The sequence below is a fragment of the Cibotium barometz genome, chromosome 15 (genome assembly GCF_041138505.1).
Source record: "Cibotium barometz isolate CiBa-2024 chromosome 15, ASM4113850v1, whole genome shotgun sequence".
NCBI lineage: Eukaryota > Viridiplantae > Streptophyta > Polypodiopsida > Cyatheales > Cibotiaceae > Cibotium > Cibotium barometz.
The window spans coordinates 37,565,841-37,587,693 of NC_141060.1; the positions used below are offsets into that span (position 1 = coordinate 37,565,841).

General features: G+C 43.6%; 1 protein-coding gene across 4 annotated transcripts in view; it reads right to left on the minus strand.

Moving 5' to 3' along the window:
- UGLYAH (ureidoglycine aminohydrolase) overlaps window positions 1-21,853 on the minus strand; it is a 123,562-nt gene that overhangs the window by 81,661 nt on the left and 20,048 nt on the right. For all 4 annotated transcript variants that reach the window (XR_015267553.1, XM_086809609.1, XM_086809608.1 and 1 more), the window contains exons 3-7: window positions 18,218-18,305; window positions 18,016-18,092; window positions 17,842-17,881; window positions 17,589-17,655; window positions 17,419-17,504 (exon numbers count right to left, since the gene is read on the minus strand). Coding sequence is in view for 3 of the 4 variants with exons in the window: in XM_086809609.1 (XP_086665735.1) it covers window positions 17,419-17,504; window positions 17,589-17,655; window positions 17,842-17,881; window positions 18,016-18,092; window positions 18,218-18,305 (358 nt within the window). In the remaining variant the exon portion in view is untranslated. The remainder of the gene's footprint in view (window positions 1-17,418; window positions 17,505-17,588; window positions 17,656-17,841; window positions 17,882-18,015; window positions 18,093-18,217; window positions 18,306-21,853) is intronic.

Below are 21,853 nucleotides of genomic sequence, written 5' to 3' on the forward strand. Positions count from 1 at the left end.
GACAGCATAGCATGCGAATTGCTAGTGGCTGTCCTGAATGTGTCCCAACTCTCTGGCAAAGTGCATAACAGAAAAGTGGCTTTGAACTCATTGTCCATTGCCAACTTTTGATTGATAACTTGGCTGACAATACCATTAAACTCATTGAGATGGGCTGTCATAGATGCCCCTTCCTTCATCTGAAGACCTATGAGTTTCTTCAACCAATACACTTTGCTTGAGGCACTTTGTTGGGCATACAAGTCCTGCAATCTCTGCCACATTCCCCAAGCTGTCTTCTCTTCACGAATGCTGAAAAGTAATGAGTCTAACACAGACAACATGATAGTAGATCTTGCCAACTCATCCATATCTTCCCACTCTTCAGCAGTAAGAGAAGCGGGCATTACACCCCTTTCTTTGATAGGCTTGTGCTGCTTTTTCTGGAGCAACACATTGTAGCACTGGGTTTGCCAAATATCATAATTATGCGAGCCTTCAAGCTTCTTGATGTGAAGCAATGAAGAGCTCTCACCTGTGGTTGCCATAGCAATATGCAACCTTTCAATGCCTGACTCCCTGCAAATGTGCAAACACTACACCCAAGATGTGCAAACACTGCACCCTAAGCACACGAAGTGCTCACAAATGTTCTCCCAAGCTTTATCTCCCACTGCGGAAGCAAGAATGCAACTTTTCTCCCACTTTTTGTGATGAAAACACCAAAATCTGGTTGCTGCAGATTTTGGACAACACCTTAAATGTGCTCTTTTGCCCTTCCAAAGTACTGTACAGCAGTACTAAGTGCTCACCAATGATGTACCAAACCTGTACCGGCAATTTCAGCAGCTGAAATTGAATCTTTTGGTCACTCAAAACAGTGTACAGCCATGCCAAAACATGCACAAAGCTGTGCCAAATCTGTACCAGCAGGTACAGTAGCAATAAATGCTCTCCTGGCTGTCCAAATGAGTGAAAATCAGACTTTTACAGTCCTGAACACTGCATACAACAGTCCCGAACAGAAATTGGGCAAAAGCCCCTTGACTGCAAGCTGATTTTTGAGGATTCAAGGCATAAATGTTTTGCCTGCTGCTGCTTTGCCAAGCTCAACAAGCATACAAACTTGAAAAGCCCCTTGATTTAAGATCAATTGCTGATCATGCATGGTACATTGACGCACATGAAGGCATCCAGAGTGTTCACGATGCTTCCCCCTGGCCACATATACATCAAATACATGAAAGCCCCTTGATTTACAGGCACATTGAGTCCTTGTAAGGCATCAGCACATTATCCACAGCATCAAATGCGATCGCCTGCATGCAAATCAACCAAATCGGCACAAAAGCCCCTTGATTTGCACTGCAATTTGCTGCAATTTTGCCCAAATGTGCGATTTTTCACATCATACAGCATGTATGAGTGCTTAATTGCACAATTACATCAAAAGCCCCAAATTTCGACATCCAATTTCCTGCAAATTGATCCTGATTGTGACCAATGTCACCCAATTTTGCCAATTTTGCTCAAAAATTGAGCAATTGGGCACCTGTACCTGCTCAATTGATTACTGTATTTGCTCAATTGCAAATCCCAAAAAAAAATTGAAGCAGAATACCTTGTAATTTTCTGATTTTTCTGAGTTTCTTGACTTGCAGGCTGAGATGGAGGCGGTGGTGGCGGCGACTTCGGTGCTGGGCAGCTTCTGGAGTAACTGGGCAGCCACACCTGGCTGTGGGCAGCCACGTGTGCTGGCTGTGCAGTTTGGGCAGCCACATGGGCTGGCTATGGAATGGGGCTTTCTTCGTTTCCACACTTCCCAACGTCCCTGGCGTCGAAAGCAGCAGCAATTCCTTGTGAAGTGTGCAACGCTACACGACTAGGCGATGGCGAATACGTCAGGCAGGCGGCGCTGGGTGACGAAGGCACCCGAGTAGTCGACAAGCATACACGTCGACGGGCTCCTCCTGGCCTTGGCTTACGGCACGCTGGTACACGCACCTCAACAGCGCTCACAGACTCTTCTCACGGCTGTTGACGCTGCGCGACTACTCCACGTTCGCCAGCTTCACGCTGTTCGCCTGGGTTCGCTACGATGCGCCTTCGCTCGTTGCCTCAGCCACGCTACACGCTGCTTTGTGGTTATGCGCCTTGTGTAATGCTACACGTAGGCAGCGTGGCTAAGTCTGCTGGGCAGCGTGGATGCGCCTGCCCATGCTGCTGCTTCTCTCCACCCACCTGCCTGTGACTGGTCACACAGTCGACCAGTAACCAGCGTTGCATAAGGGCGACCAGCAACAAGTTCTGATGCAGCACGCGCCTGTTCTCTGCAGCGACAAAACCCTAGAAAAATAACTAGCTCTGATACCAGTTGATGGGGAGAAAACTGAATTAGGGTTTAGAGTTCATTCATGGGAGACATACACAGAGAAGCAAGGGAGAGAGAGAGAGAGAGTTGTGGGGATAAGTCAACTCATCAATAGCATGAGTGTGTGACTCCCCTATCACACATGTATATTGCACTAGTACACATAGTGCACTTAGTACATTAAAAGTACTAAGTATACTATGTACTATAACTTATGGGCTTGTACACACTATAAGGGTGGGCATAACGCCTTTACCCCAACAACTGAAGAATCCATGTCCCAAAGAAATGGGTGAGACTAAATAAGTCTCCATAATACCAATATCAAAATCATGTCCTAAGATAAATGGGCGAGACAAAAAAAACAATCCCATAAGTCCAGATATCATAATCATGTCCCAAGTAAATGGGCGAGACAAATCAGTCCCATAAGTCCAAATATCATAATCCATGTCCCAAGTAAATGGGCGAGACAAAATAAGTCTCCTGCCAATAAGGCATTGGTCCACATGATCCTTGGCATAGATATAAGTTCCGTGCCAACCAGGCGTCATGTCCACTTTACCACTTGCACTCCGTGTTGGTACTCTAACCACACACCTTGGATGAGAGGTGGACTCAAGTAACAAGATAAAACAATCACTCGCAAGCATAGATAACCTGGTGTTCCATAAGCATTTCTGCTACACATAGTTTATAGGCATTGCGGCCACCAATAGTTTGTAGGCATTTCGGCCACCAACTCACACTACCCTCTCAAGTGTCCATGTTCCCTTCCATCTGCTCTCTATTGTTCCACCCACACATGGTAGAAACAATCTTCAAGAGAGCACGTAGGACAAGAGAAGACTACACAGGGTATGTTGTCCTTGTCACTACCCTTTGAAGTGCCCATGTTCCCTTCCATCTGCTCTCTATTGTTCCACCCTCACATGGTAGAAACAATCTTCAAGAGAGCACGTAGGACAAGAGAACACTACACATGGTATGTTGTCCTTGTCACTACCCTTTGAAGTACCCATGTTCCCTTCCATCTGCTCTCTATTGTTCCACCCTCACATGGTAGAAACAATCTTCAAGAGAGCACGTAGGACAAGAGAACACTACACAGGGTAAGTGAATCATGAGTTTCATAAGTCCAATGCATCCCAAATAAAGGGAGCCAAAAGGAATAATCCATCCCTTGGAGTAGAGGTGGACTTTATCCATAAAAGCATCATATCCATGAGATATTCGAAGATTTCTTCTCTATAAACTCGGACAGATTCGTCCATAGAAATTACTTGTGAAGCCCAATATCTATATAAATCTCGTCCAAGGAAGAAATCTCCATAGATATAATCCATCCCAATAAAGGGAGCCATGAAAAGAATTCATCCCATTAAAGGGATCCATAAACAATGTTTCCCTGAAACCATCTCAAGGCAAACAACACCTCCTTTCTCCTTGCATAGCTATACAAGGGTTAGTGAACATCAAAAACACTTCATAGTAAATAGCAAAAGCACCAACTTTGCAAACTCAAAGTATACTTAGCTGTTCTTTGCCAGGTTGGTCATGAAGCCAAAAGAAATATCTCCTCACCATATCCTTAAGATATCCTGAGATATATCTCCATATAGCTTGCCTGTAAGCTTGATAATATAATCCACAATATCCATATGGAAAGAGTGCTAAACGTGTGCACATAAAGCCAACTCCATACTTCCAAGATAAATTTTGTGAATTCATAAATCCTTAGATCAACAAGCTGTCTACTGCTCATGCTCTTGCTTCATAAGCTATGAAGCGGCTGGCCATGCTTAACAGCAATGATGGTAAGTGTGGTCCCCACTTGAGATCTTTTCTCTTCCTTATTAATAGAAGGAAGCCTCCGCTTCCAAGAAAGCCTATGCTCTGATACCAATGTAACTCGCGCCGGGTGCCCGGGGGACTAGGGCCTTTTACACACTTGTTGATACCATCAATGCATGTTAAAACACTTAAACATGGCCACAGCCTTAACACATATCCATTATCACTTTGCATAAAACATAAAGCTGGACAAAACATTAACAAATGCTGAAAATGGAGCTTGCACGTGTGACACCGCATAGAGGCCGGAATGGACCGACCCCCCCCCCCCCTTGGAGTATTTTATTACCCAAGGAGAATAATATCATGTACAAGCTTTGAGGGTCTTACTCTCCCCACGGGAGATGCCGGATTATCCCTATACAAATGCCATAACACAGCCCAACACAAGGCTACCAAGCCGGAACATAAGCTATAGAAATGCCGAGCCAACAATATAATCCATATACCTCCGTGTGGGTACTGATTCTTCCCCCAAAACCACGGGTCTTCATGCAATAGAGCTGGTACAGCAAGTACAACTCTCCATTCAGCCGGTACAACCGGTACAATGGTTGGTACAACAAGTATAGTGGCTGGTACAGCCGGTACGATGGCTGGTACAGCAAGTACAAATGCTGGTACAGCAAGTACAATGACTAGTACAACAAGTATAGTGGCTGGTACAGCTGGTGCGATGGCAAGTACAACAGGTAGTACAGAGACTGGTACAGCCGGTACGGTGGCTGGTATAGCCGGTACAGCAAGTACAAATGCTGATGCAACAAGTACAATGGCTAGAAATCATAATAAATGATTAAATTCCCTTGCCTTCAGTATTTCTTCGCGATGGAAGCCTCCAAAACAATCCCCAACAGCCGGTATTCTTCATAGGCAACCTTCAAGAGAGAGAGAAAGAGAGTAGCCATCATTAGGGCAGCCTTCAACGGTGGTAGAGGCTAGTGTGCAGCAAGAGAGCCTCTATCAATGAAGGGAGAGGGCTCCAATTTATAGATTTGGGCCTCCCATGAGCTAAAATGGCAAGAGAAGGCTACGATGACAAGTGGAGAGCCACACAATAGCTGAAGTGACAAGTGTGAGGCCACTTGTCTCACTTTGATCCACTTTCTAACAAATGTCAGGGCACTTGTCTCACTTTGGTCCACCTCCTTGCCACATGTCCCAATCTAAGAGATGGGTCCTTCCATAAATTTTATCTCTAAAAATATCCCAACTGGTAGACATTCTGTCATAGGCACTTTGCCAACTCTTGGTATCTGCTCAATTCCAGATGTAATGACGCGAACAGAATTTCCATCGGAGTCGGGCCAAAAATAGCAACTCTCCTAAATTTTAGGAGTGTGGTCCTTTGTATTCTAGGATAATCCCCCATTCCCAAAGCTTGTACTTTCCAAATATTTAAACATCCTGGAGTCCACCAGACCCCTTTCAGACTGGGAAATGTCCAGGCTGGTGACAGCACGTGACAATCATCACCCTCTACAAGTCCTCCACTCGAGCAATGAGAGCCCTAGGAGGTATGTCACAAAAGATTTCCAACAGTATAGTGGTGAAACAGGGCTGCTCTCTATCACCCACTCTTTTTGGCATCTACAATAATGAGATCTCTAGCTTCATTAATAGATTAGGCAGGGTTGGTACCACACTACTCTATGTAGATGACATATTGATCCCCTACTACTCTATGGAGATAACATCATCGTCCTTTCACATTCAATCAAGAGGCTTCAAGGACATTTGGATGCCTTGAAGGGTTTTTGCACTCAACAGGACCTCACTGTGAACCTTAGTAAAACCAAGGTATACCTTAGTAAAACCAAGGTATACCTCGTGCCCCTTCACATTCAAATTGAGCTTCACACATAGAGGAGATCTTGTGGAGATCGTCTCATCCTATGTCTACCTTGGCATCACTTTCAATGGCCCACGCTTCACCATGGTTCCAGTAGCACATGCCAGAGTGACACGAGGATATGCAACCTTGAGCTTACTTGAGCGGCAATGTTTCCAAGCACATTTCCAAGAGCCCAAGAAGAAGGGTTGGCTTTTTGACACCCTCATCACACCGGCCTTGATGTATGGAGTAGCTTTTTGGGGGGACAAATTTTTCTGATGAGGATTGGCAATGAGTTGAGAGGCCCCAAGTCATGATGTTCTCCCGTATGATCCGTAGCAAACAATCAATCCCACATGAAATTATCCATGCAGAGTTTCTTATAGCCCGATGGTAGTGGATGCACTCTTCTAGACAGTCACATACCTCTATCGCATCATGAGATGGATCCACATATATATCCAAGGCTTTCCCGGAGTCCTCAAGATAACTAGCACTCGAGGGCCACCCTGGAGTATGGTAAGCCCGAGTTTCCACCTGGTTATCAGGATATGGACTCCACATGGACCGCCTTCCACCCCCTCCGTACAGTTTGGACTCCCCTTTTCTCCAATTCTCTCAGGACGACACCAACAGGGTTCTACGGTGTTTAGATCTTCTCAGTCTCTACACACACTGTAACTCACTTGCCCAGGGGACTAAGGACTTTGACACACTTTTAGATGCCATCAAATGCTTACTTAACATTTAAACATGAAACATGGCCATAGCCTTGACATATTTCCATAATCACTCTGCATAAAACATAGAAACTGGAAACAGCCACTGGAAGTTGAAAATAGCCGCTTGCACTACACTAGGGCCAACCCCCTCGCACCCCCCCCCCTTCCCCCTTCCTTCTGGATAATTTTATTACCAAGGAGTATTTGAAACCTGTATAAGCTTTGAGGGCTCACCCATAACAGGGGTTCTTGCCGGATTATCCGTGTACATAACCATAAACAAATGTACAATAGGGTTGTCCATCTCATTTCCAAGAATCCATAAACATATATCGGATGTATGTAGAAGCCAATATTCCTTGTAAAGGGTACTGATCTTCCATAATGACGACGCCTTGCAACTCTTAGAGAAAAACTGCAAATCAGCACCATAAATAACTATTTGTCTCTACCATAATAGAACCATATGGGTGGGTACACTCATACAATCTTCACTGCAACTGGTACAACCGGTATAGGCGCTGGTACAATGCATACAACGGCTAGTACAACTGGTACTACGGTTTTTACAGCAGCTTTTGTAGAGGGGAGTGAAGTAGTGTAGACACTCCATAGAGTGATGTAGACAAGAAGGCGAGCAACCAACATGGTAGAAGAGAGCCTACAGCAGCAAGAGAGAGCCTCTTGGATGAAGAGAGGGATCCAATTTATAGATATGGGGCTCCCATGAGTAAAAATGGAAAGTGAAGGGTACAATGACAAGTGAAGAGCTAAGGTGACAATGGTGAGGCTCCTTGTCTCACTTTGATCCACTTTCTTGAGACATGTCCCAATCTAAAGATGGTTCCCCCCATAAACTTCATCTCTAAAAATATCTCAATTTGTAGACAATTCTGTCAAAGGTGCTTTAGCAAGTCCCCCCATTTGACTAGCTTACGAACGTAATGACGCAAACGGAATTTTCATTCTGGGTTGTCCAAAAATAGTAACCCTCCTAGATTTTCGGAGTGTGATCCTTTGTATTCCAAGATAATCCCCCATTCCCAAAGCTTGTCCTGGACTCCACCAGATCCCTTTTATACTGGAAAATGTCAGTGACTTCCTTCCCAACTTCTTAAAAGTTGTCCGCAACTTTAAGCTTCAAGCCATATATCCAAGATATAATCATGTCCCATCAAGTAGGCCAGACAAGACAGTCTCAAAAATTCAATATAACGAAAAGCATTCATGTCCCAAATAAATGGGCGAGACCAAATAAGTCTCCATAACACCAGTATCCAAATCATGTCCCAAATAAATGGGCGAGACAAAACAACCAGGTATGCAAGTCCCTCACATGGAGCAGTGCCAATCCATATTGCGAGTCACCCTCTAGAATGATGATGTGGTGTTCCAAGCATTGAGGCTTTCAGCCAAATGCAAGGGCACTAAAGACTAAAGTAGCATTTAGATGTAGGTAGAAGTAGGAAGTGCAAGGCCATAGACTATGTCGATGTTGGCCTTACACTTGGGCTACCTTTGGTCAGCCCATGGGCCATTGATTGGGCCCATAAAGACCCTAGGCTCAGTCAGCTAGCCCATGGAAGGGCTTAGGCCACAGTCGACCAGCCCATGGGAAAGGCCAGACCTCAGTCAGCCAGCAACAGCAACTTGTCGGCCAGCCCAAGAGGCCATGTGACCCCATTTATGGTGTTTATTCTAGTCATGGGACAATAAACAGCAGGCCCACAGCCCCATCAGCAGACCAACCAGCATAGAAGAGACCCTATAAAAGCATGGGCTTGGCAAGGGCTAATTCATCTCATTATTCACAAAGTGCTGAAGACTCCAAGGGCTAAGGAGGCTAATGCAAAGGCGAACTTGAAGGTCAAGAATAGGTCATATTCACGCTGCTGATTTTCCAAGAAGTCAATCTTTTACATCATTCAATGAAGCAAATATACCAATCTTTGGTGGGGGGCCTTAAGAGGGTATTTGGGACCCAATCGGGTGTACTTGTCTTTTCTCTCTCTCTCTCTCTCTCTCTCTCTCTCTCTCTCTCTCTCTCTCTCACATGAACTCTCAATTTTGGTCTCATAGGGCCATTATGGCCTCTTAGAGACGTTAATATATCATTTCATTTCATTTCTCAGATCCGCGGGAGGTTTCACTGTCTCTTTCGTGAGGGATTTGGTCCACTCTCCAAGATCATTGACTTCCAGGACCAGCGTTGCGTAGACATCCTCCTGCTTGAGGTCCGCAGACACAGGGACACCTTCTTGAGAGAGCTTCGGCCCCAGCCACCCTGCCCCCTCCCTCGACAACCAACCATCACCAGTTTCTTCCGGACCCAAGAGATGGAGGACACCGATATAGCGGATCTTGTGGACCCTCCACGAGCTACTCCGGACCTACCTCGCCCGAGAGGAGTTACCTGTAAAACGCTGATGTGCTCTACTATAGCAAAGAGGGCTGCTGTCCCAAGGTGTGCTGCAAGAGAAGTGTTGCTGCTGAATGGCAAAGATGATCTGATGTAGTGCAGGCGCCGGCAGCAGCATGCAGACGATGATGTGGTCAATGATGTGGTACTAATGCTGAATGATGAGGCTATGCTATATATAGTGGTGGTGTGCTGCTGGTCAGCCCAGTAAAGGGGCTGTCGGCCAGCAGCAAGACCCAATAAAAACCAAAAAAATCTCCTTTTTAGCACTGGGAAAAATGCCATTTTCACACAAACACTTCGTCAAATGAAGTGGCTCTCTACACATCAAACAAAGGCTACAAAGGGAAGGCTAAGAACAACTCTTCAATCATTTGTGATTTTTGTCACAAACCTGGACACATTGACAAAGATTATTTCTTTCGAAAGAAGGCTCAAAAGGCCTACATTATGCATGAAGAGTATGGAGATCAAGAAGAAGAGCATGGAGAACCAAAGGAGAACAACAAAGGGCATCATGAAGCCCTCATAATGCAAAGTGACCATCTCTTCTATATCATGTCTTGGGCCCTACCCCAAACTCTCAATGCCCAACTTTACATAAGTGTTGTAAATCTTTGTAAAATCAGCCATTAAACCTCTAGCCCAACTACTCCTAACTAGCCTCAAGCTTAAATTATCATCCTAAACTTGTATGGTCATGGTAAGCAATCATAGTAAGAGGAAAATCATCTAGCATGGATGTTAGGTAAGCATAAGTTGTGGTGAGTCATCAAAGGTCATCAATACCATTGTAATGATTATGTGTTTGAAGGGGGGTGTTAAAATATGCACCAAACACATCCCTAGAACGATGGGGCCAAATGGACCATGTACATGTGAAAGGGACTAGATCACTTAGCTTGTGGGTGAAGCTTCTCTAGCATTTAGTTTTGTATTAAACCACTTGTTTTGATGAAACCACTAGGTTGTATTGAGTTGTATGGAATCTATAAAAGGGCACTTGCCTATGAAGTAATCAACAAATTGTATTTTGCCCAACCTTGTTGTCTCTTGTGTGCACAACCCTTTCTACCATTTCTTACTCATCATGAGTTTTAATCTTATATTAATCTTTGAGCCTCCCTAGCTCACATGCATCCTCAACCACTTTTCTAACAGGGGTAGTGCTCCAACCAAGGTGAACATTGCAGGTCAAGATTTGGTCTTTATTTTCAAATTCACATCATTCTAATAAAGTAAATACACCATTCGTGATGGGGGCCCTACAAAGGGTATTTGGGACTCAATATTGTGTCCTCTTCTCCCTCCCTCCTCTCTCTCTCTCTCTCTCTCTCTCTCTCTCTCTCTCTCTCTCTCCACACCTTCTTCAACATTGTGCATTATTTTCGTCGTGAATGATTGGTGAATTCTCAGCACTGAAGTTACCGATTCGACCACAAAGCTTCTACATGCTACATTGGTAACAGAGCATCAGGCTCAACAAGGCTAAACACTGATTCAGTCCCAAATGAAGGTGCACAAGTCCAAGGCACAAGAAAGTGCGCAAGTACGAGGCCCAAGGCAAGGAACACAAGATATATAAGAATTCTCAGGGGGTTGGTTGGTGGCGTTCCACAAGACCCAAGGGAATGGCAGTCTTGTGAGTCGGGTGCCACTTAGGGCACACCAAGAAAGGCTTTCAGGCGACGGTTTCAGGGGAGGTTGATCCTCCAAGGGGTGGAGTGAGAGTGCCAGACTCAATACTCAGGAAAGAAGACTAAAGACAGTGTTCAGGGACAAGGCAGGAATGGAAAGGAGACTAGATGGAACATATGCATAGATCTTCATCAATTAGAATGGATTTGGAGACCAAGCCGGGTGTTCAGTGAAAAGGTTGCTAGAGAGGAAAGGATGACATAGGGATTACGGGAATAGAGAATGGGATGATGACAGTCATCCAAGAATGCAGATTGGAATCCCGTCATCAAGTTTAGCAGAGGGGGATGTCATGTGCAAGACATGCACTAGCAATCTTAGGGCTAATCCTGAAGAGGCAACAAGATAAAGACAAATTAGAACAAGATGTTTGAGCAAGTGTTGCTGATTTGGCAAGGAATGTCGGATAGAGGACTTTGGGTTGCTGTCGGCCAGCATATGAGAGAGTAGAAGGACCTGTCTACTGCAGCACAATAGGTGGATTTTTGTCCAAGACCTGGCCGACTAGCAGTCGGCCAGTCCATCAGGTTATTCCAAGCCTATAAAGGCAACATTGCTCATTGCTTTTGGTCATTCAGTCCAGCCAGGGCTGGGTCACTAGACTAGGCTTTTAGATTAGGTTTTATACCTTTTCAAGGAGGCAGCCTTGGCTGCAAGAACAGATTTACCTTTTTGTACATTATGAATATACTGAATACTCAGCTCTCTCTCTCTCTCTTCTCTAGCATCTACTTACGTTTTCGCATCAGCATGTTCCAGGAGGCTGAAAGAAGACTCCGAGAGCTTCCGCATGTAACACTGAGACAGAGGCCCACTATGTATACAGATGCCCAGTATACTATGAGATTAGGGGGAGGTTCCACTGCCTCTCACTTTCCAAGATCGTGGATTCCCAGACCAGAGATGCTTGGGACTTTTCCTCCTAGAGCTTCACAAACACAAGGAGTCCCTTTGCGGCCCAGACCAACGGTACCCGTCAGAAGACCAGTACAAAGAGCTCTCACCAACTTCTTCCAGACTAGAGTGATGAGGGCAGATTCACCCACTACACCTGACCTTCAAGCTGATGCAGGAGCTTGGCCGAGAGTAACACTAGAGAGAGCCATTGAACCCTACGCCCTCGACCTCATGGTCCCCACCCACGCTTGCGTCACTACAGGAGGATAAGAGCCATCATCTCCCGTCTGCCCAGCTTTACTACATTGGGTGCCAGGTTGCAAAGCGTCCTATGCGAGATATTTTAGGGTGATATGAGAGCTGGACACCTTTTGTTTTGGGATCAGATCTGACATTTCAGCTCTTATTACTTTCTTTGATTTTTATTTTTAGTACCCATGATGATGTATTTCATGGACATGATGTAACCTTTTGGTCTCGTAGGTTATTTTGGCCTTTTGCAGACATTAATACAACTCTCTCTCTCTTGTTTTCGTAATGGTTGGTTGATTAAATGTAATACAAAGCAAAGGTCGCATGACCAGCTATACAAACATGTACATAGAGGCCGTCAGACCGCGCACACTACAAGGCCACATGAGGCATGCCCACCGTACGGAGAGCATGTAACCAGGGGTCAGCTTGCGCCCTGGTGATAACATAAGCATCGATCAAAGAAGAAAGTTGCCAAAACAATAGACCACGAACACGCTAGACATGACCTTTCACCCCTGATTGTGAATCAAAGATGAAAGCATTTCGCATGAGCCAATTATGCCAAAGACCCAACCATCGAAAGAAAACAAAGAAGACCTCATGTTGCTGATTGTTCCCCCCAAGCTGATCATGTCCAAATACCCAAGCTGATCATGTCCAAATACCCACGCCTAGGCGACAAAGTGTGTCCAGTCACCATTTGCCACACTGAAGAGATGAACTCCCATATCTGGCAAGCCACCGGGCAAGAAATAAACCTGTGCTGATTAGATTGTGGACAAGTCTAGCAAAAGAAACAGTTGCCATTCGAAAGTCTCCAACGCCAAAGGGCAATGGCCAAAGGCAGGCCCCCAACCATGACTCACCAAATAAACACTTTGCCTTGAAAAGGAAGCTTGGAATGCCAACCACAGAATAAAATGCACTTCCACCAGGAGGTCGTTTTCTTAACATTCCATACTTTATTAGCTTTTTCTGCAAGCCATCTCATCTCTTCAACCAAAAGATGATATACAAAATTAGCAGAAGCCTTCAACAGCCTCGTCTTGCGATCCAACACCCAATCATCCCATGCATGAGAAGAATCAATCCTAGGAAGGCGCCCCAGAGACTGCACTTGTTGTTGTAACCTCGGCCCTCGGGACACACGAAATCTATGACGAGCACGGCAGAATGATAACATTCGCCGCCGTCCGGGCAACAGAGTATCATACATCCTCACAACACCGAGTCTTGCCATACGATTGAATTGCTGTCTACAACTATTCTTCTCTGGCCAAGTAATCACACGAGAGGTGGCCAACACCTCTGCAAGCAGGGAGTTCTCACCTCAATGAGAATCTAGAGGTCTCCAAGAAGTGAATGGTAACACCTCCTGCCATGATTTAACCAAATGATCCAATAGAGGAGAAGCAGATACACGCGCAGATTGTGAAGCATTTAGAACATCCCACCAAGATGCAACAATCCGGATCTTCCCATGCACAATACCCACATCCTCCAAAAATGCAACAGTCATGTCTATCCATGGTAGGGAATCAACACACATAGCCTGAAGTAAAGTCCACCTACGGGCAAGAAGGTGTACCCAAACATCCAACAAGCTACCCCTCCCAATCTCTTTGGGGTGGTAATGTGCTTCCATGAAACCCAAGTCAACCCTGGATTGTTGCCTTTCTTTTTCCACAACATGAATCGAAGCGACTGGGTGAGAGCTGTCAAAGCCTTTTGAGACCAAGGAAGTAAGGGCAAGAAATAAGAAAGCATAGCTAGCATAATAACCTGTGCCACTTTCAGCCGGGTATGAAATGGCAATGCCTGAGACTTCCCGTACACAAACTTATCCCCAATACGGCCTGAGATCCATTCTAAAAGTTGTTTGTTGGTGACATCCACCCCGATAGGATAGCCCAAGGACGTAACTCCACCATTCATCATAATTCAAGACTGAGATCCATGGCTGAGAGTGTAGATCAAATGAGACACACATGGCCCAAAACCCATAGAATGCATCAATTCAACAAGGAAAGACCAGATGACATGATCAAAGGCTTTCTCCAAATCCAATTAAACCATCACCACCTCCTGCTTTGTTTTCCTTGCATAATCAATGCCTATTTGAACATTAAGGATATTATGCAAGATATTGCGCCCCTTTATAAACCCATACAGAACAAGGTGTATCAAGTCCGGCAGAAACTTGTGCAATCTGTTTGCCAAGACTTTAGAGAAAACCTAATACATACAACCCATCAAAGAGACAGGCCTCCAATGTTTTAAAGCAAATGGAGAAGGCACCTTTGGCATAGCCCCAGATTGCCTGATCTCCTGACAAACGGATGTCAATGGACCCTTCAACTGATCCACATACTTGGAAAACAATTCATTAGTAATGCCATCCCAACCTAGGCTCTTGTCTTTGGGCAAATGAGCCAACACAAAGCCAACCTCCTGCTCTGTAATATCAGTATCTAAAATATTGGCCGAGTCCAAAGATACTTGATGTTGTACCAATGCTACAATACTAGCACATGATTGATAAACATCATTAGATAGCACCTCAGGAGTGCCCAAAAGCTAATGATTGATAAACATCATTGCTATCTAATGATTGATAAACATCATTAGATAGCACCTCAGGAGTGCCCAAAAGCTCTTTGGTAAAACTGAACACACAAATCAATGATGCTATGAGGCTCTGAAATCATCTCTCTCAATGAATTTTCAAGCCTCACAATATTCTCTCTAGCATAAGAGGGATGCAACTGAGAATAAAATTTATGTGTCTGAAAATTATTATCCTTAAGGGCCTCCGGCCGGGCAGATAACTTAGCCCTCATATAACTTGCCTCCTGACATTCAGCAACTCTACGAGAGAGCCAAGTAACAACATTATTCACTCTATCATTCCCTAGTGATATAGCCGCCTGAGATTGCAAGGCCCCCAGTAAAGATTGCAACAATGTCAGCTCTTGCCTCCTTTTCGAGGCCTGATGAATACCATACTGACAAGCAAGGCGTTGAACATTAGACAAAAAGCAATCCCAGGCTGACATTCCCTATGGTATGAAACATAGCTGAAAATTATCAATCAATTGCAATATAAATCCATGAAAGACCTCATGATCAAGAAAGTTGTGATTGAAGCGCAAAGGCAACCTCCCAAGCAAAGTTTTATGAAAATCCATAGGCTGATGCATTATGTCCAAGACCATTGGGAAATGATCCGAAAGAACATGCTCCCTATCCACAGCCACCTTCAATATCTCAGGCAAAAATAAATCATCATGCATAACATACATTCTATCCAGCCTGCTCCAAGTACCAAGATACTGGCGAGACTGAAAAGTAAAGCCAAAATCATAAGGATGTAGCCAAGACCAAATGTCTTGCTTAAGGACTAGAGACATAAAAGAGTCCCAAACCCGCCTTTTCAGATTATCCATTATAGAGTGAGGCGAATTAGCTTGATCAGCAGAAGAGTAAATATTAAAATCCCCCATGAGAAAACCTAGTTTTAAAATCTCTCTCTCTCTCTCTCTCTCTCTCTCTCTCTCTCTCTCTCTCTCTCTCTCTCTCTCTCTCAGCCCACACAGCTCCTGATACCTCTTCCATTGGGCCATCAGGGCACCGACCACGCTCCCACGGAGTCACCACTAATAGAGCAGTTATCTTATGTCGTGCTCGTCCGCCACGCCCACCAGGATCCCGACCACGGCATCCTCACCATCGCCAGATCAGAGCCATTATTGCTCGGCATCGGAGGCGCCTACCTCGTTTCTACAACCTCTCCATTCTAGACAGCCCCATGGCGGAGATACTTGATCTAAGGAGAGGGCAACAATTCAACTGATCAGCATACATGGATCTACCTGATATACATTTTCCAGTATTTTCCAGTATTTTCTACTCAGTATCATCTCGGAGTCTTGCAGTTTTGTTCTTATAACTGTAGGACAATCAGTTTATTGTACTTTTTAGTCTTGTTCTCTTTGATGAGACACCAACTTCAGATGTGCTCTCAGTTTTGGTCTCATAGGCCACTATGGCCTCTTAGAGACGTTAATATATCATATCATTTCATTTCTCTCTCTCTCTCTCTCTCTCTCTCTCTCTCTCTCTCTCTCTCTCTCGGATTGTTCCTACTTGAGCTCAGGAGACATAGAGAGACCCTCTTGACAGACAAGAGACCGAGCCATGATGTACCTAGACAGAGGACCCTGACAGATTTCTCCGGCACCAGCAACCAGCCCACACACCTCCTGATACCTCCTCCATTGGGCCATCAGGGCACCGACCACACTCCCAGGGAGTCACCACTGATAGAGCAGTCATCTTATGTCGTGCTCGTCAGCCACGCCCACCAGGATCCCGACCACGGCATCCTCACCATCGCCAGATCAGAGCCATTATTGCTCGGCATCGGAGGCGCCTACCTCGCTTCTACGACCTCTCCATTCTAGACAGCCCCATGGCGGAGATATTTGATCTAAGGAGAGGGCAACACTTCACCTAATCAACATACATGGATCTACTTGATATACATTTTCCAGTATTTTCTACTCAATATCATCTCAGAGTCTTACAATTATGTTCTTATAACTGTAAGACAATCAGTTTATCGTACTTTTTAGTCTCATTTAGTTGTTCTCTTTGATGAGACACCAACTTCAGATGTACTCTCAGTTTTGGTCTCATAGCCCATTATGGCCTCTTAGAGAAGTTAATATAGCATTTCATTTCTCTGTCTCTCTCTCTCTACATTGTGCTATCATCAAGAACCAAGGTGCTGAATATTCATTATCAAAGTATACTCCTGTCTGTAAGCTTCCGCATGTTATATTTAACATGTCGTGTCTAGAGGGATGAGTCTCTTGCTCACCAGCATTGGCATCAACAATCTTTATTGTTCTTGTATTTATCACATTGTTGGTTTTGAAAATCTGTGTCGTGCGCCAAGACACCCACAAAGCTTGTACCCAACAAATTCTCCTTTGGTATCAAAATAGTGAAGGGGTGCGGGAAGGAAGAGGGGGAAGTGGGGGTTCAGCCCACCTTCCACCCCCAATGTGGTGTAGAGTGATCTCTGCTTGTGTGTGGCAAACCATTGTGATGTATTGTTTTGTTGATTAAGTGAATAATTAAGTGCTCCGAGACGTGATTTTCCATAGTGATAGAGGAAGATGACAAGATGTAAACTCACTCAAGAAGCATGCATTCTATGTGCAATGACCATTTTCATAATAGCCATGACTCCTCAATTGATTAAAAATGCCTCCTCTACCTAGTGTCTCAGCTACATAGTAGGTGTACCAGCTGATCAAGATTCGAAGTTTCTTTGTAAATCAAATGGTTTTTAGATCAGTCTTGAAGGGAACTCAATGCAAACCTCCTTTCAAATATTACGATAGTTGCAGAAAAATCACAATGTAGGGAGTGCTTGAAATCTGGCGGCAAGTAAACAAAGGAGTCCACCTACAAGTAAAAGCATATAAGTCCATCACATATGCTCTTCAGAAATCAGAAATTTAATTCTAGAGGACCCAAAAAAACACTTACTGAGAGCTTTTGAGAGCCATCAAAGCCTGCGGATAGCACCAATTCACCCTTTATTACAAATATGAACCTGGAAATCACATAATAAGAGCTTGAGCTGTAGCAACATCAATGCCACTCGACAACATTAGAACCCAAATAGCTTCTGAAAGCCTTGAGAGATCCATTCCACATTGTGTGTGTGAGAGTGTGCGCAAACATACGCACAAACCTGCATAATACAATGGAGAAACACAGCAAGTACTTTGAAGCCTACCTTTCTATACCAACACCAGGTGTGCCAGATGTAGAATTTTCTGGCATTCAACACAAAAGTAGAATCAACTTTTCAATCAACAAGTATTGAATGTTAAACAGAAAGCTTACTCCTGACCATCAAACCTTGCAGGACAACCTCATACAAAGGTGTGCTATTACAAGAGACACTCGCCTTCCATTTTTGCAAGGTACATTGAGAAATGAGATCCTGTTGCTGGAGAGATCAAGAAGGCAGCAGTAGTCCTCAGCCTAGAATTAAGAACAAACAAAATAACCAAGGTTGACAAAACTCTTCAAGATAAGGCAGATGATTTTTCTAGTAATCTCGTGATCTTAAAACAAAATTAGTAGCAATAATGAAGAGTGGGAATGACCAGCTTTGTAAGGGAGCAAAGACTTGGCTCTCTGGTGTGATAAGGGCATGATCCCTTTTGCAAAAACTCCTTGTAAAACCTGGCAAATCTGCACTGAACAATGAAGACAAACTATGAGGAGCATGTTCCTCTAGCGTTTCATTCACATTAAGAAAAGCAAGAAAATTTCTCTTTCTGATCACTTATGAAATCATATGCAATATGTATTGCATAACTAGAACTTTAGGGACACATAAGCATCATAAACTTTACTGCACATGGTAAACATGAGAGAGTAAGACATAGTTTAGAGACAAAAAAAAAAAAAGTAAAGGACTCAAAAAAAGATAAAAGGACTCCTTGCTAAAGGGAAAGACAATCTGCCTTTTACTTCACAGAGACACAACTAGTAGAGCAAAATGGTGGGCTTCTCATCTTGATGGTGAGCTGTATATATACCTAGATGAATCCAGGAACATGCCCAAATTCACCTTATAAGAAAGTGCAATTTATAACCTCATCCACAACACAATAAACCATCAACTCCATCATGCATAGGATGGACTAGATACTACGACATCCCCACTAACGTCATGAGTGCCCAATACTAGGTGTAGAACTTGGTATCAATATATGCTCCCACACACACCCCATGCACGCGCACACACATAAGAGCATACATTCATACAAAGGTCTCTGTACTGAGTTTCTGTCAGAGCTCCGGAGATGCAGGGCAGACTCTTTAACCATAATGAAGCCTAGCACTAAGGGATCATAACAAATAGAAAGAATTATTACAACAAAAAGGTAGTTGATAGGGCATATGAAAGAATTAACACAATATCAATTGGCCGCAACTTGGACGAAAACTTCACAATGTGAAATTTGCATGTCCACTAATACAGCATAAAGATATACCTAGATGAATCCAAGAACATGCCCAAATTCACCTTATAAGAAAGTGTAAATTTATAACCTCATGGTAGTCATCCACAAGACAATAAACCATCAACTCCATCATGCATAGTATGGACTAGATACTACGACATCCCCACTAACGTCATCAGTGACCAATACTGGGTGTAGAACTTGGTATCAATATAAGGTCCCACACACACCCTTTTTTTTGTGAAACCAATCTCAAGTACCCTGACAGTCTGTCCAAGACAGCACAAGAAGAGGGGCATCCCCATAACAAATGAATAACTGTCTCTCGGTGATGAGAACACCTCTTACAAGAGGCAAGTGCAATGTTTCTCTTGGCTAAGAAGGTGTCAACTGGCAATGCACCCACAATGCATCTCCACAAGAAAAGTCTATGTTTGAGAGGCAATTTGCTTTTCCAACCTGCAATCATAGAGGCCTTCCACCATGAGAGAGGTGTGTTTACATGCCACAAGTGATTTGCATGTGATTGTATCCAAGGCGGAGGGAGCAAATTTTATAGGCTCTAGCGGCCGTGAGGTGATGGAAAGAAAAAAGAAATAACCTTGAAGTTTCTTGTCAAATTTCCAATATCTTAATCTTTCCTCATCCTCAAGTGGAGGCACCGGCTGAAAATCTTGCAATATAGAGCTTATTTCATGCCATACATGCGATTATATCTTCTGATAGCCTATGGAAAGGAGAATACATTGCCTTGATCATCAACATCATCAACCATGCGTACACCAAAGTTGGAGAGGAAGTATGCTTTTCTGGGTTGTAATGCAGCTAAAGAATGTTGAAAAGCCCTGCTCAATACTTTCTTTTCGCAAGGAATTGCCTGTATCTAGAGATCTACCAGACCAAGAGAGATGAGAAAGAAGCATTTGCCAATCATGTATAAGCTTAGTGGAATAAGGATGACTCACAATCCGACCTTCAAATTTTCCAAATATGACATCATGGTGAGAAACTATCCAATCCCCAAAAGCTTTTGTTTTCATAGTCGCAATCAAATGTGCCAGCATTAAAGTCCAAGGCTTCTTTTGGTGAAGGAATTCAAGAAGTAAAGTTGACTTTCTTGCAATGACATGGTAGTGAATATCGAGTATATTCAAGCCTCCATGCATTTTGGGAGTGCATACAAGACCTTTTTTGAGCAATCTGACAACCTTTCTATCTATTTTTGTCCACCATAAACATTCTAAAGCTTTGGACATGAAACTGTCAATATCCTTATTTGACCAAGGCATAAGAGGCAAGTGGAACTAAACATAAGGCATAATGATGGATTGGACAATATGCATGGCCAAAGAACAAAATTCCAATCACACTCTTTAAGAGGCAATAGCTTGGACGTAGTAAAATTACCCTTCAATCCAACAGCTAGTCCATATAGCTTCAAAGCATTCATGATTGCATTGACATCATGTTGTGTGCTTCTGGGAAAAAAGAAGGAATCATCTACGTACACTTGACTAACAAATTGGTTAGCTCATGTGATGTCAATACCATGAAGCTTCCCTTCTACACTCAAATTATCCATATACAAGAACAATGGATGAGTGGCTATCGCATAAAGCAAGGCACTCAATGGACATCCCTATCTCACAGATCGCCCAAGCTTCCAAGAAGCAAAGAGTTCATTTTCAATGATACATTGGGTTGTGTCTTCCTCATACAGCCAATATATGATATTCCTCATTTTAGGACCAAAACCCATTTTGTCCATCACTTGAGCTATGAATTGCCATTGAACACTGTCAAAAGCCTTTTCAATATCAATTTGCATGATGAGTGCATCCTGATTCGTATATTTAGCATATTTAATGCCTTTATAGGCATTTGCAATATTGTCCATGATTTGTCGCCTAGGCACAAAACTCTATTGAGTAGGGTTATGGAGGACATCTTTCAATCTGTTGACCATCATTTTAGCAACCAGCTTGTAAATAACAGGCATAAGAGTGATGGGTCTCCAATTTGTCAATTTACCACATAGCTGTTTTTTAGAGCGCAAACACACTAGCCCTTGCTTCCAAGAAGCTAGCAGCACACCAGAGCACCAACTAATATTAATCATAAAAAGAACTTCATTTTCAAGTGAATCCCAATATTCAAGAGAACTCAGCTATCAAACCATCCCAACCAAGAGATTTCCATTTCCCTAAACCGCGTAAGGCATCATGCAATTCTTTCTTTGTAAAAGGCACTTCCATTTCCAATGCTGTCTAAGGTGTAACAATTTGGTTGACCTGCTATAAAAAACACGACAAGCATGCAAGGTTTGTTGCGATGGTTGTGTAGGTGCGGCAAAAAGGGCAATAAAATGGTCAATACTTATGTCTCTAACTGATGTGTATTTTGAGTCCACTACCCATTATCCTTTTTGAGTCTATGAATGGACTCACTCTGCCTAGAAGCATGCAGATTTTTAAAGAAAGCCTTTGAAGAGCAACCTTTACCCATGAGAGATTTTTGTCGTGCCCTAATTTGCCATTTTTGAAGCTTCTTAGCATCATTGCGTTTCAAGCAAATTTGAGCCTCTAGATCATCTTGCTCTTGAGCATCCAATGTCCCATACTGAGTATACTCCGTCAGTAATCGTATTTTAGAGTTTACAATCAATACATTTTTAGAATTTCCCATATTTTCGAATGACATCCTGAAGTCTAAATGCAAATCTGTACCACGCCAGATCTACATCTATGCGCATGTGAAGCTTTATAGGCC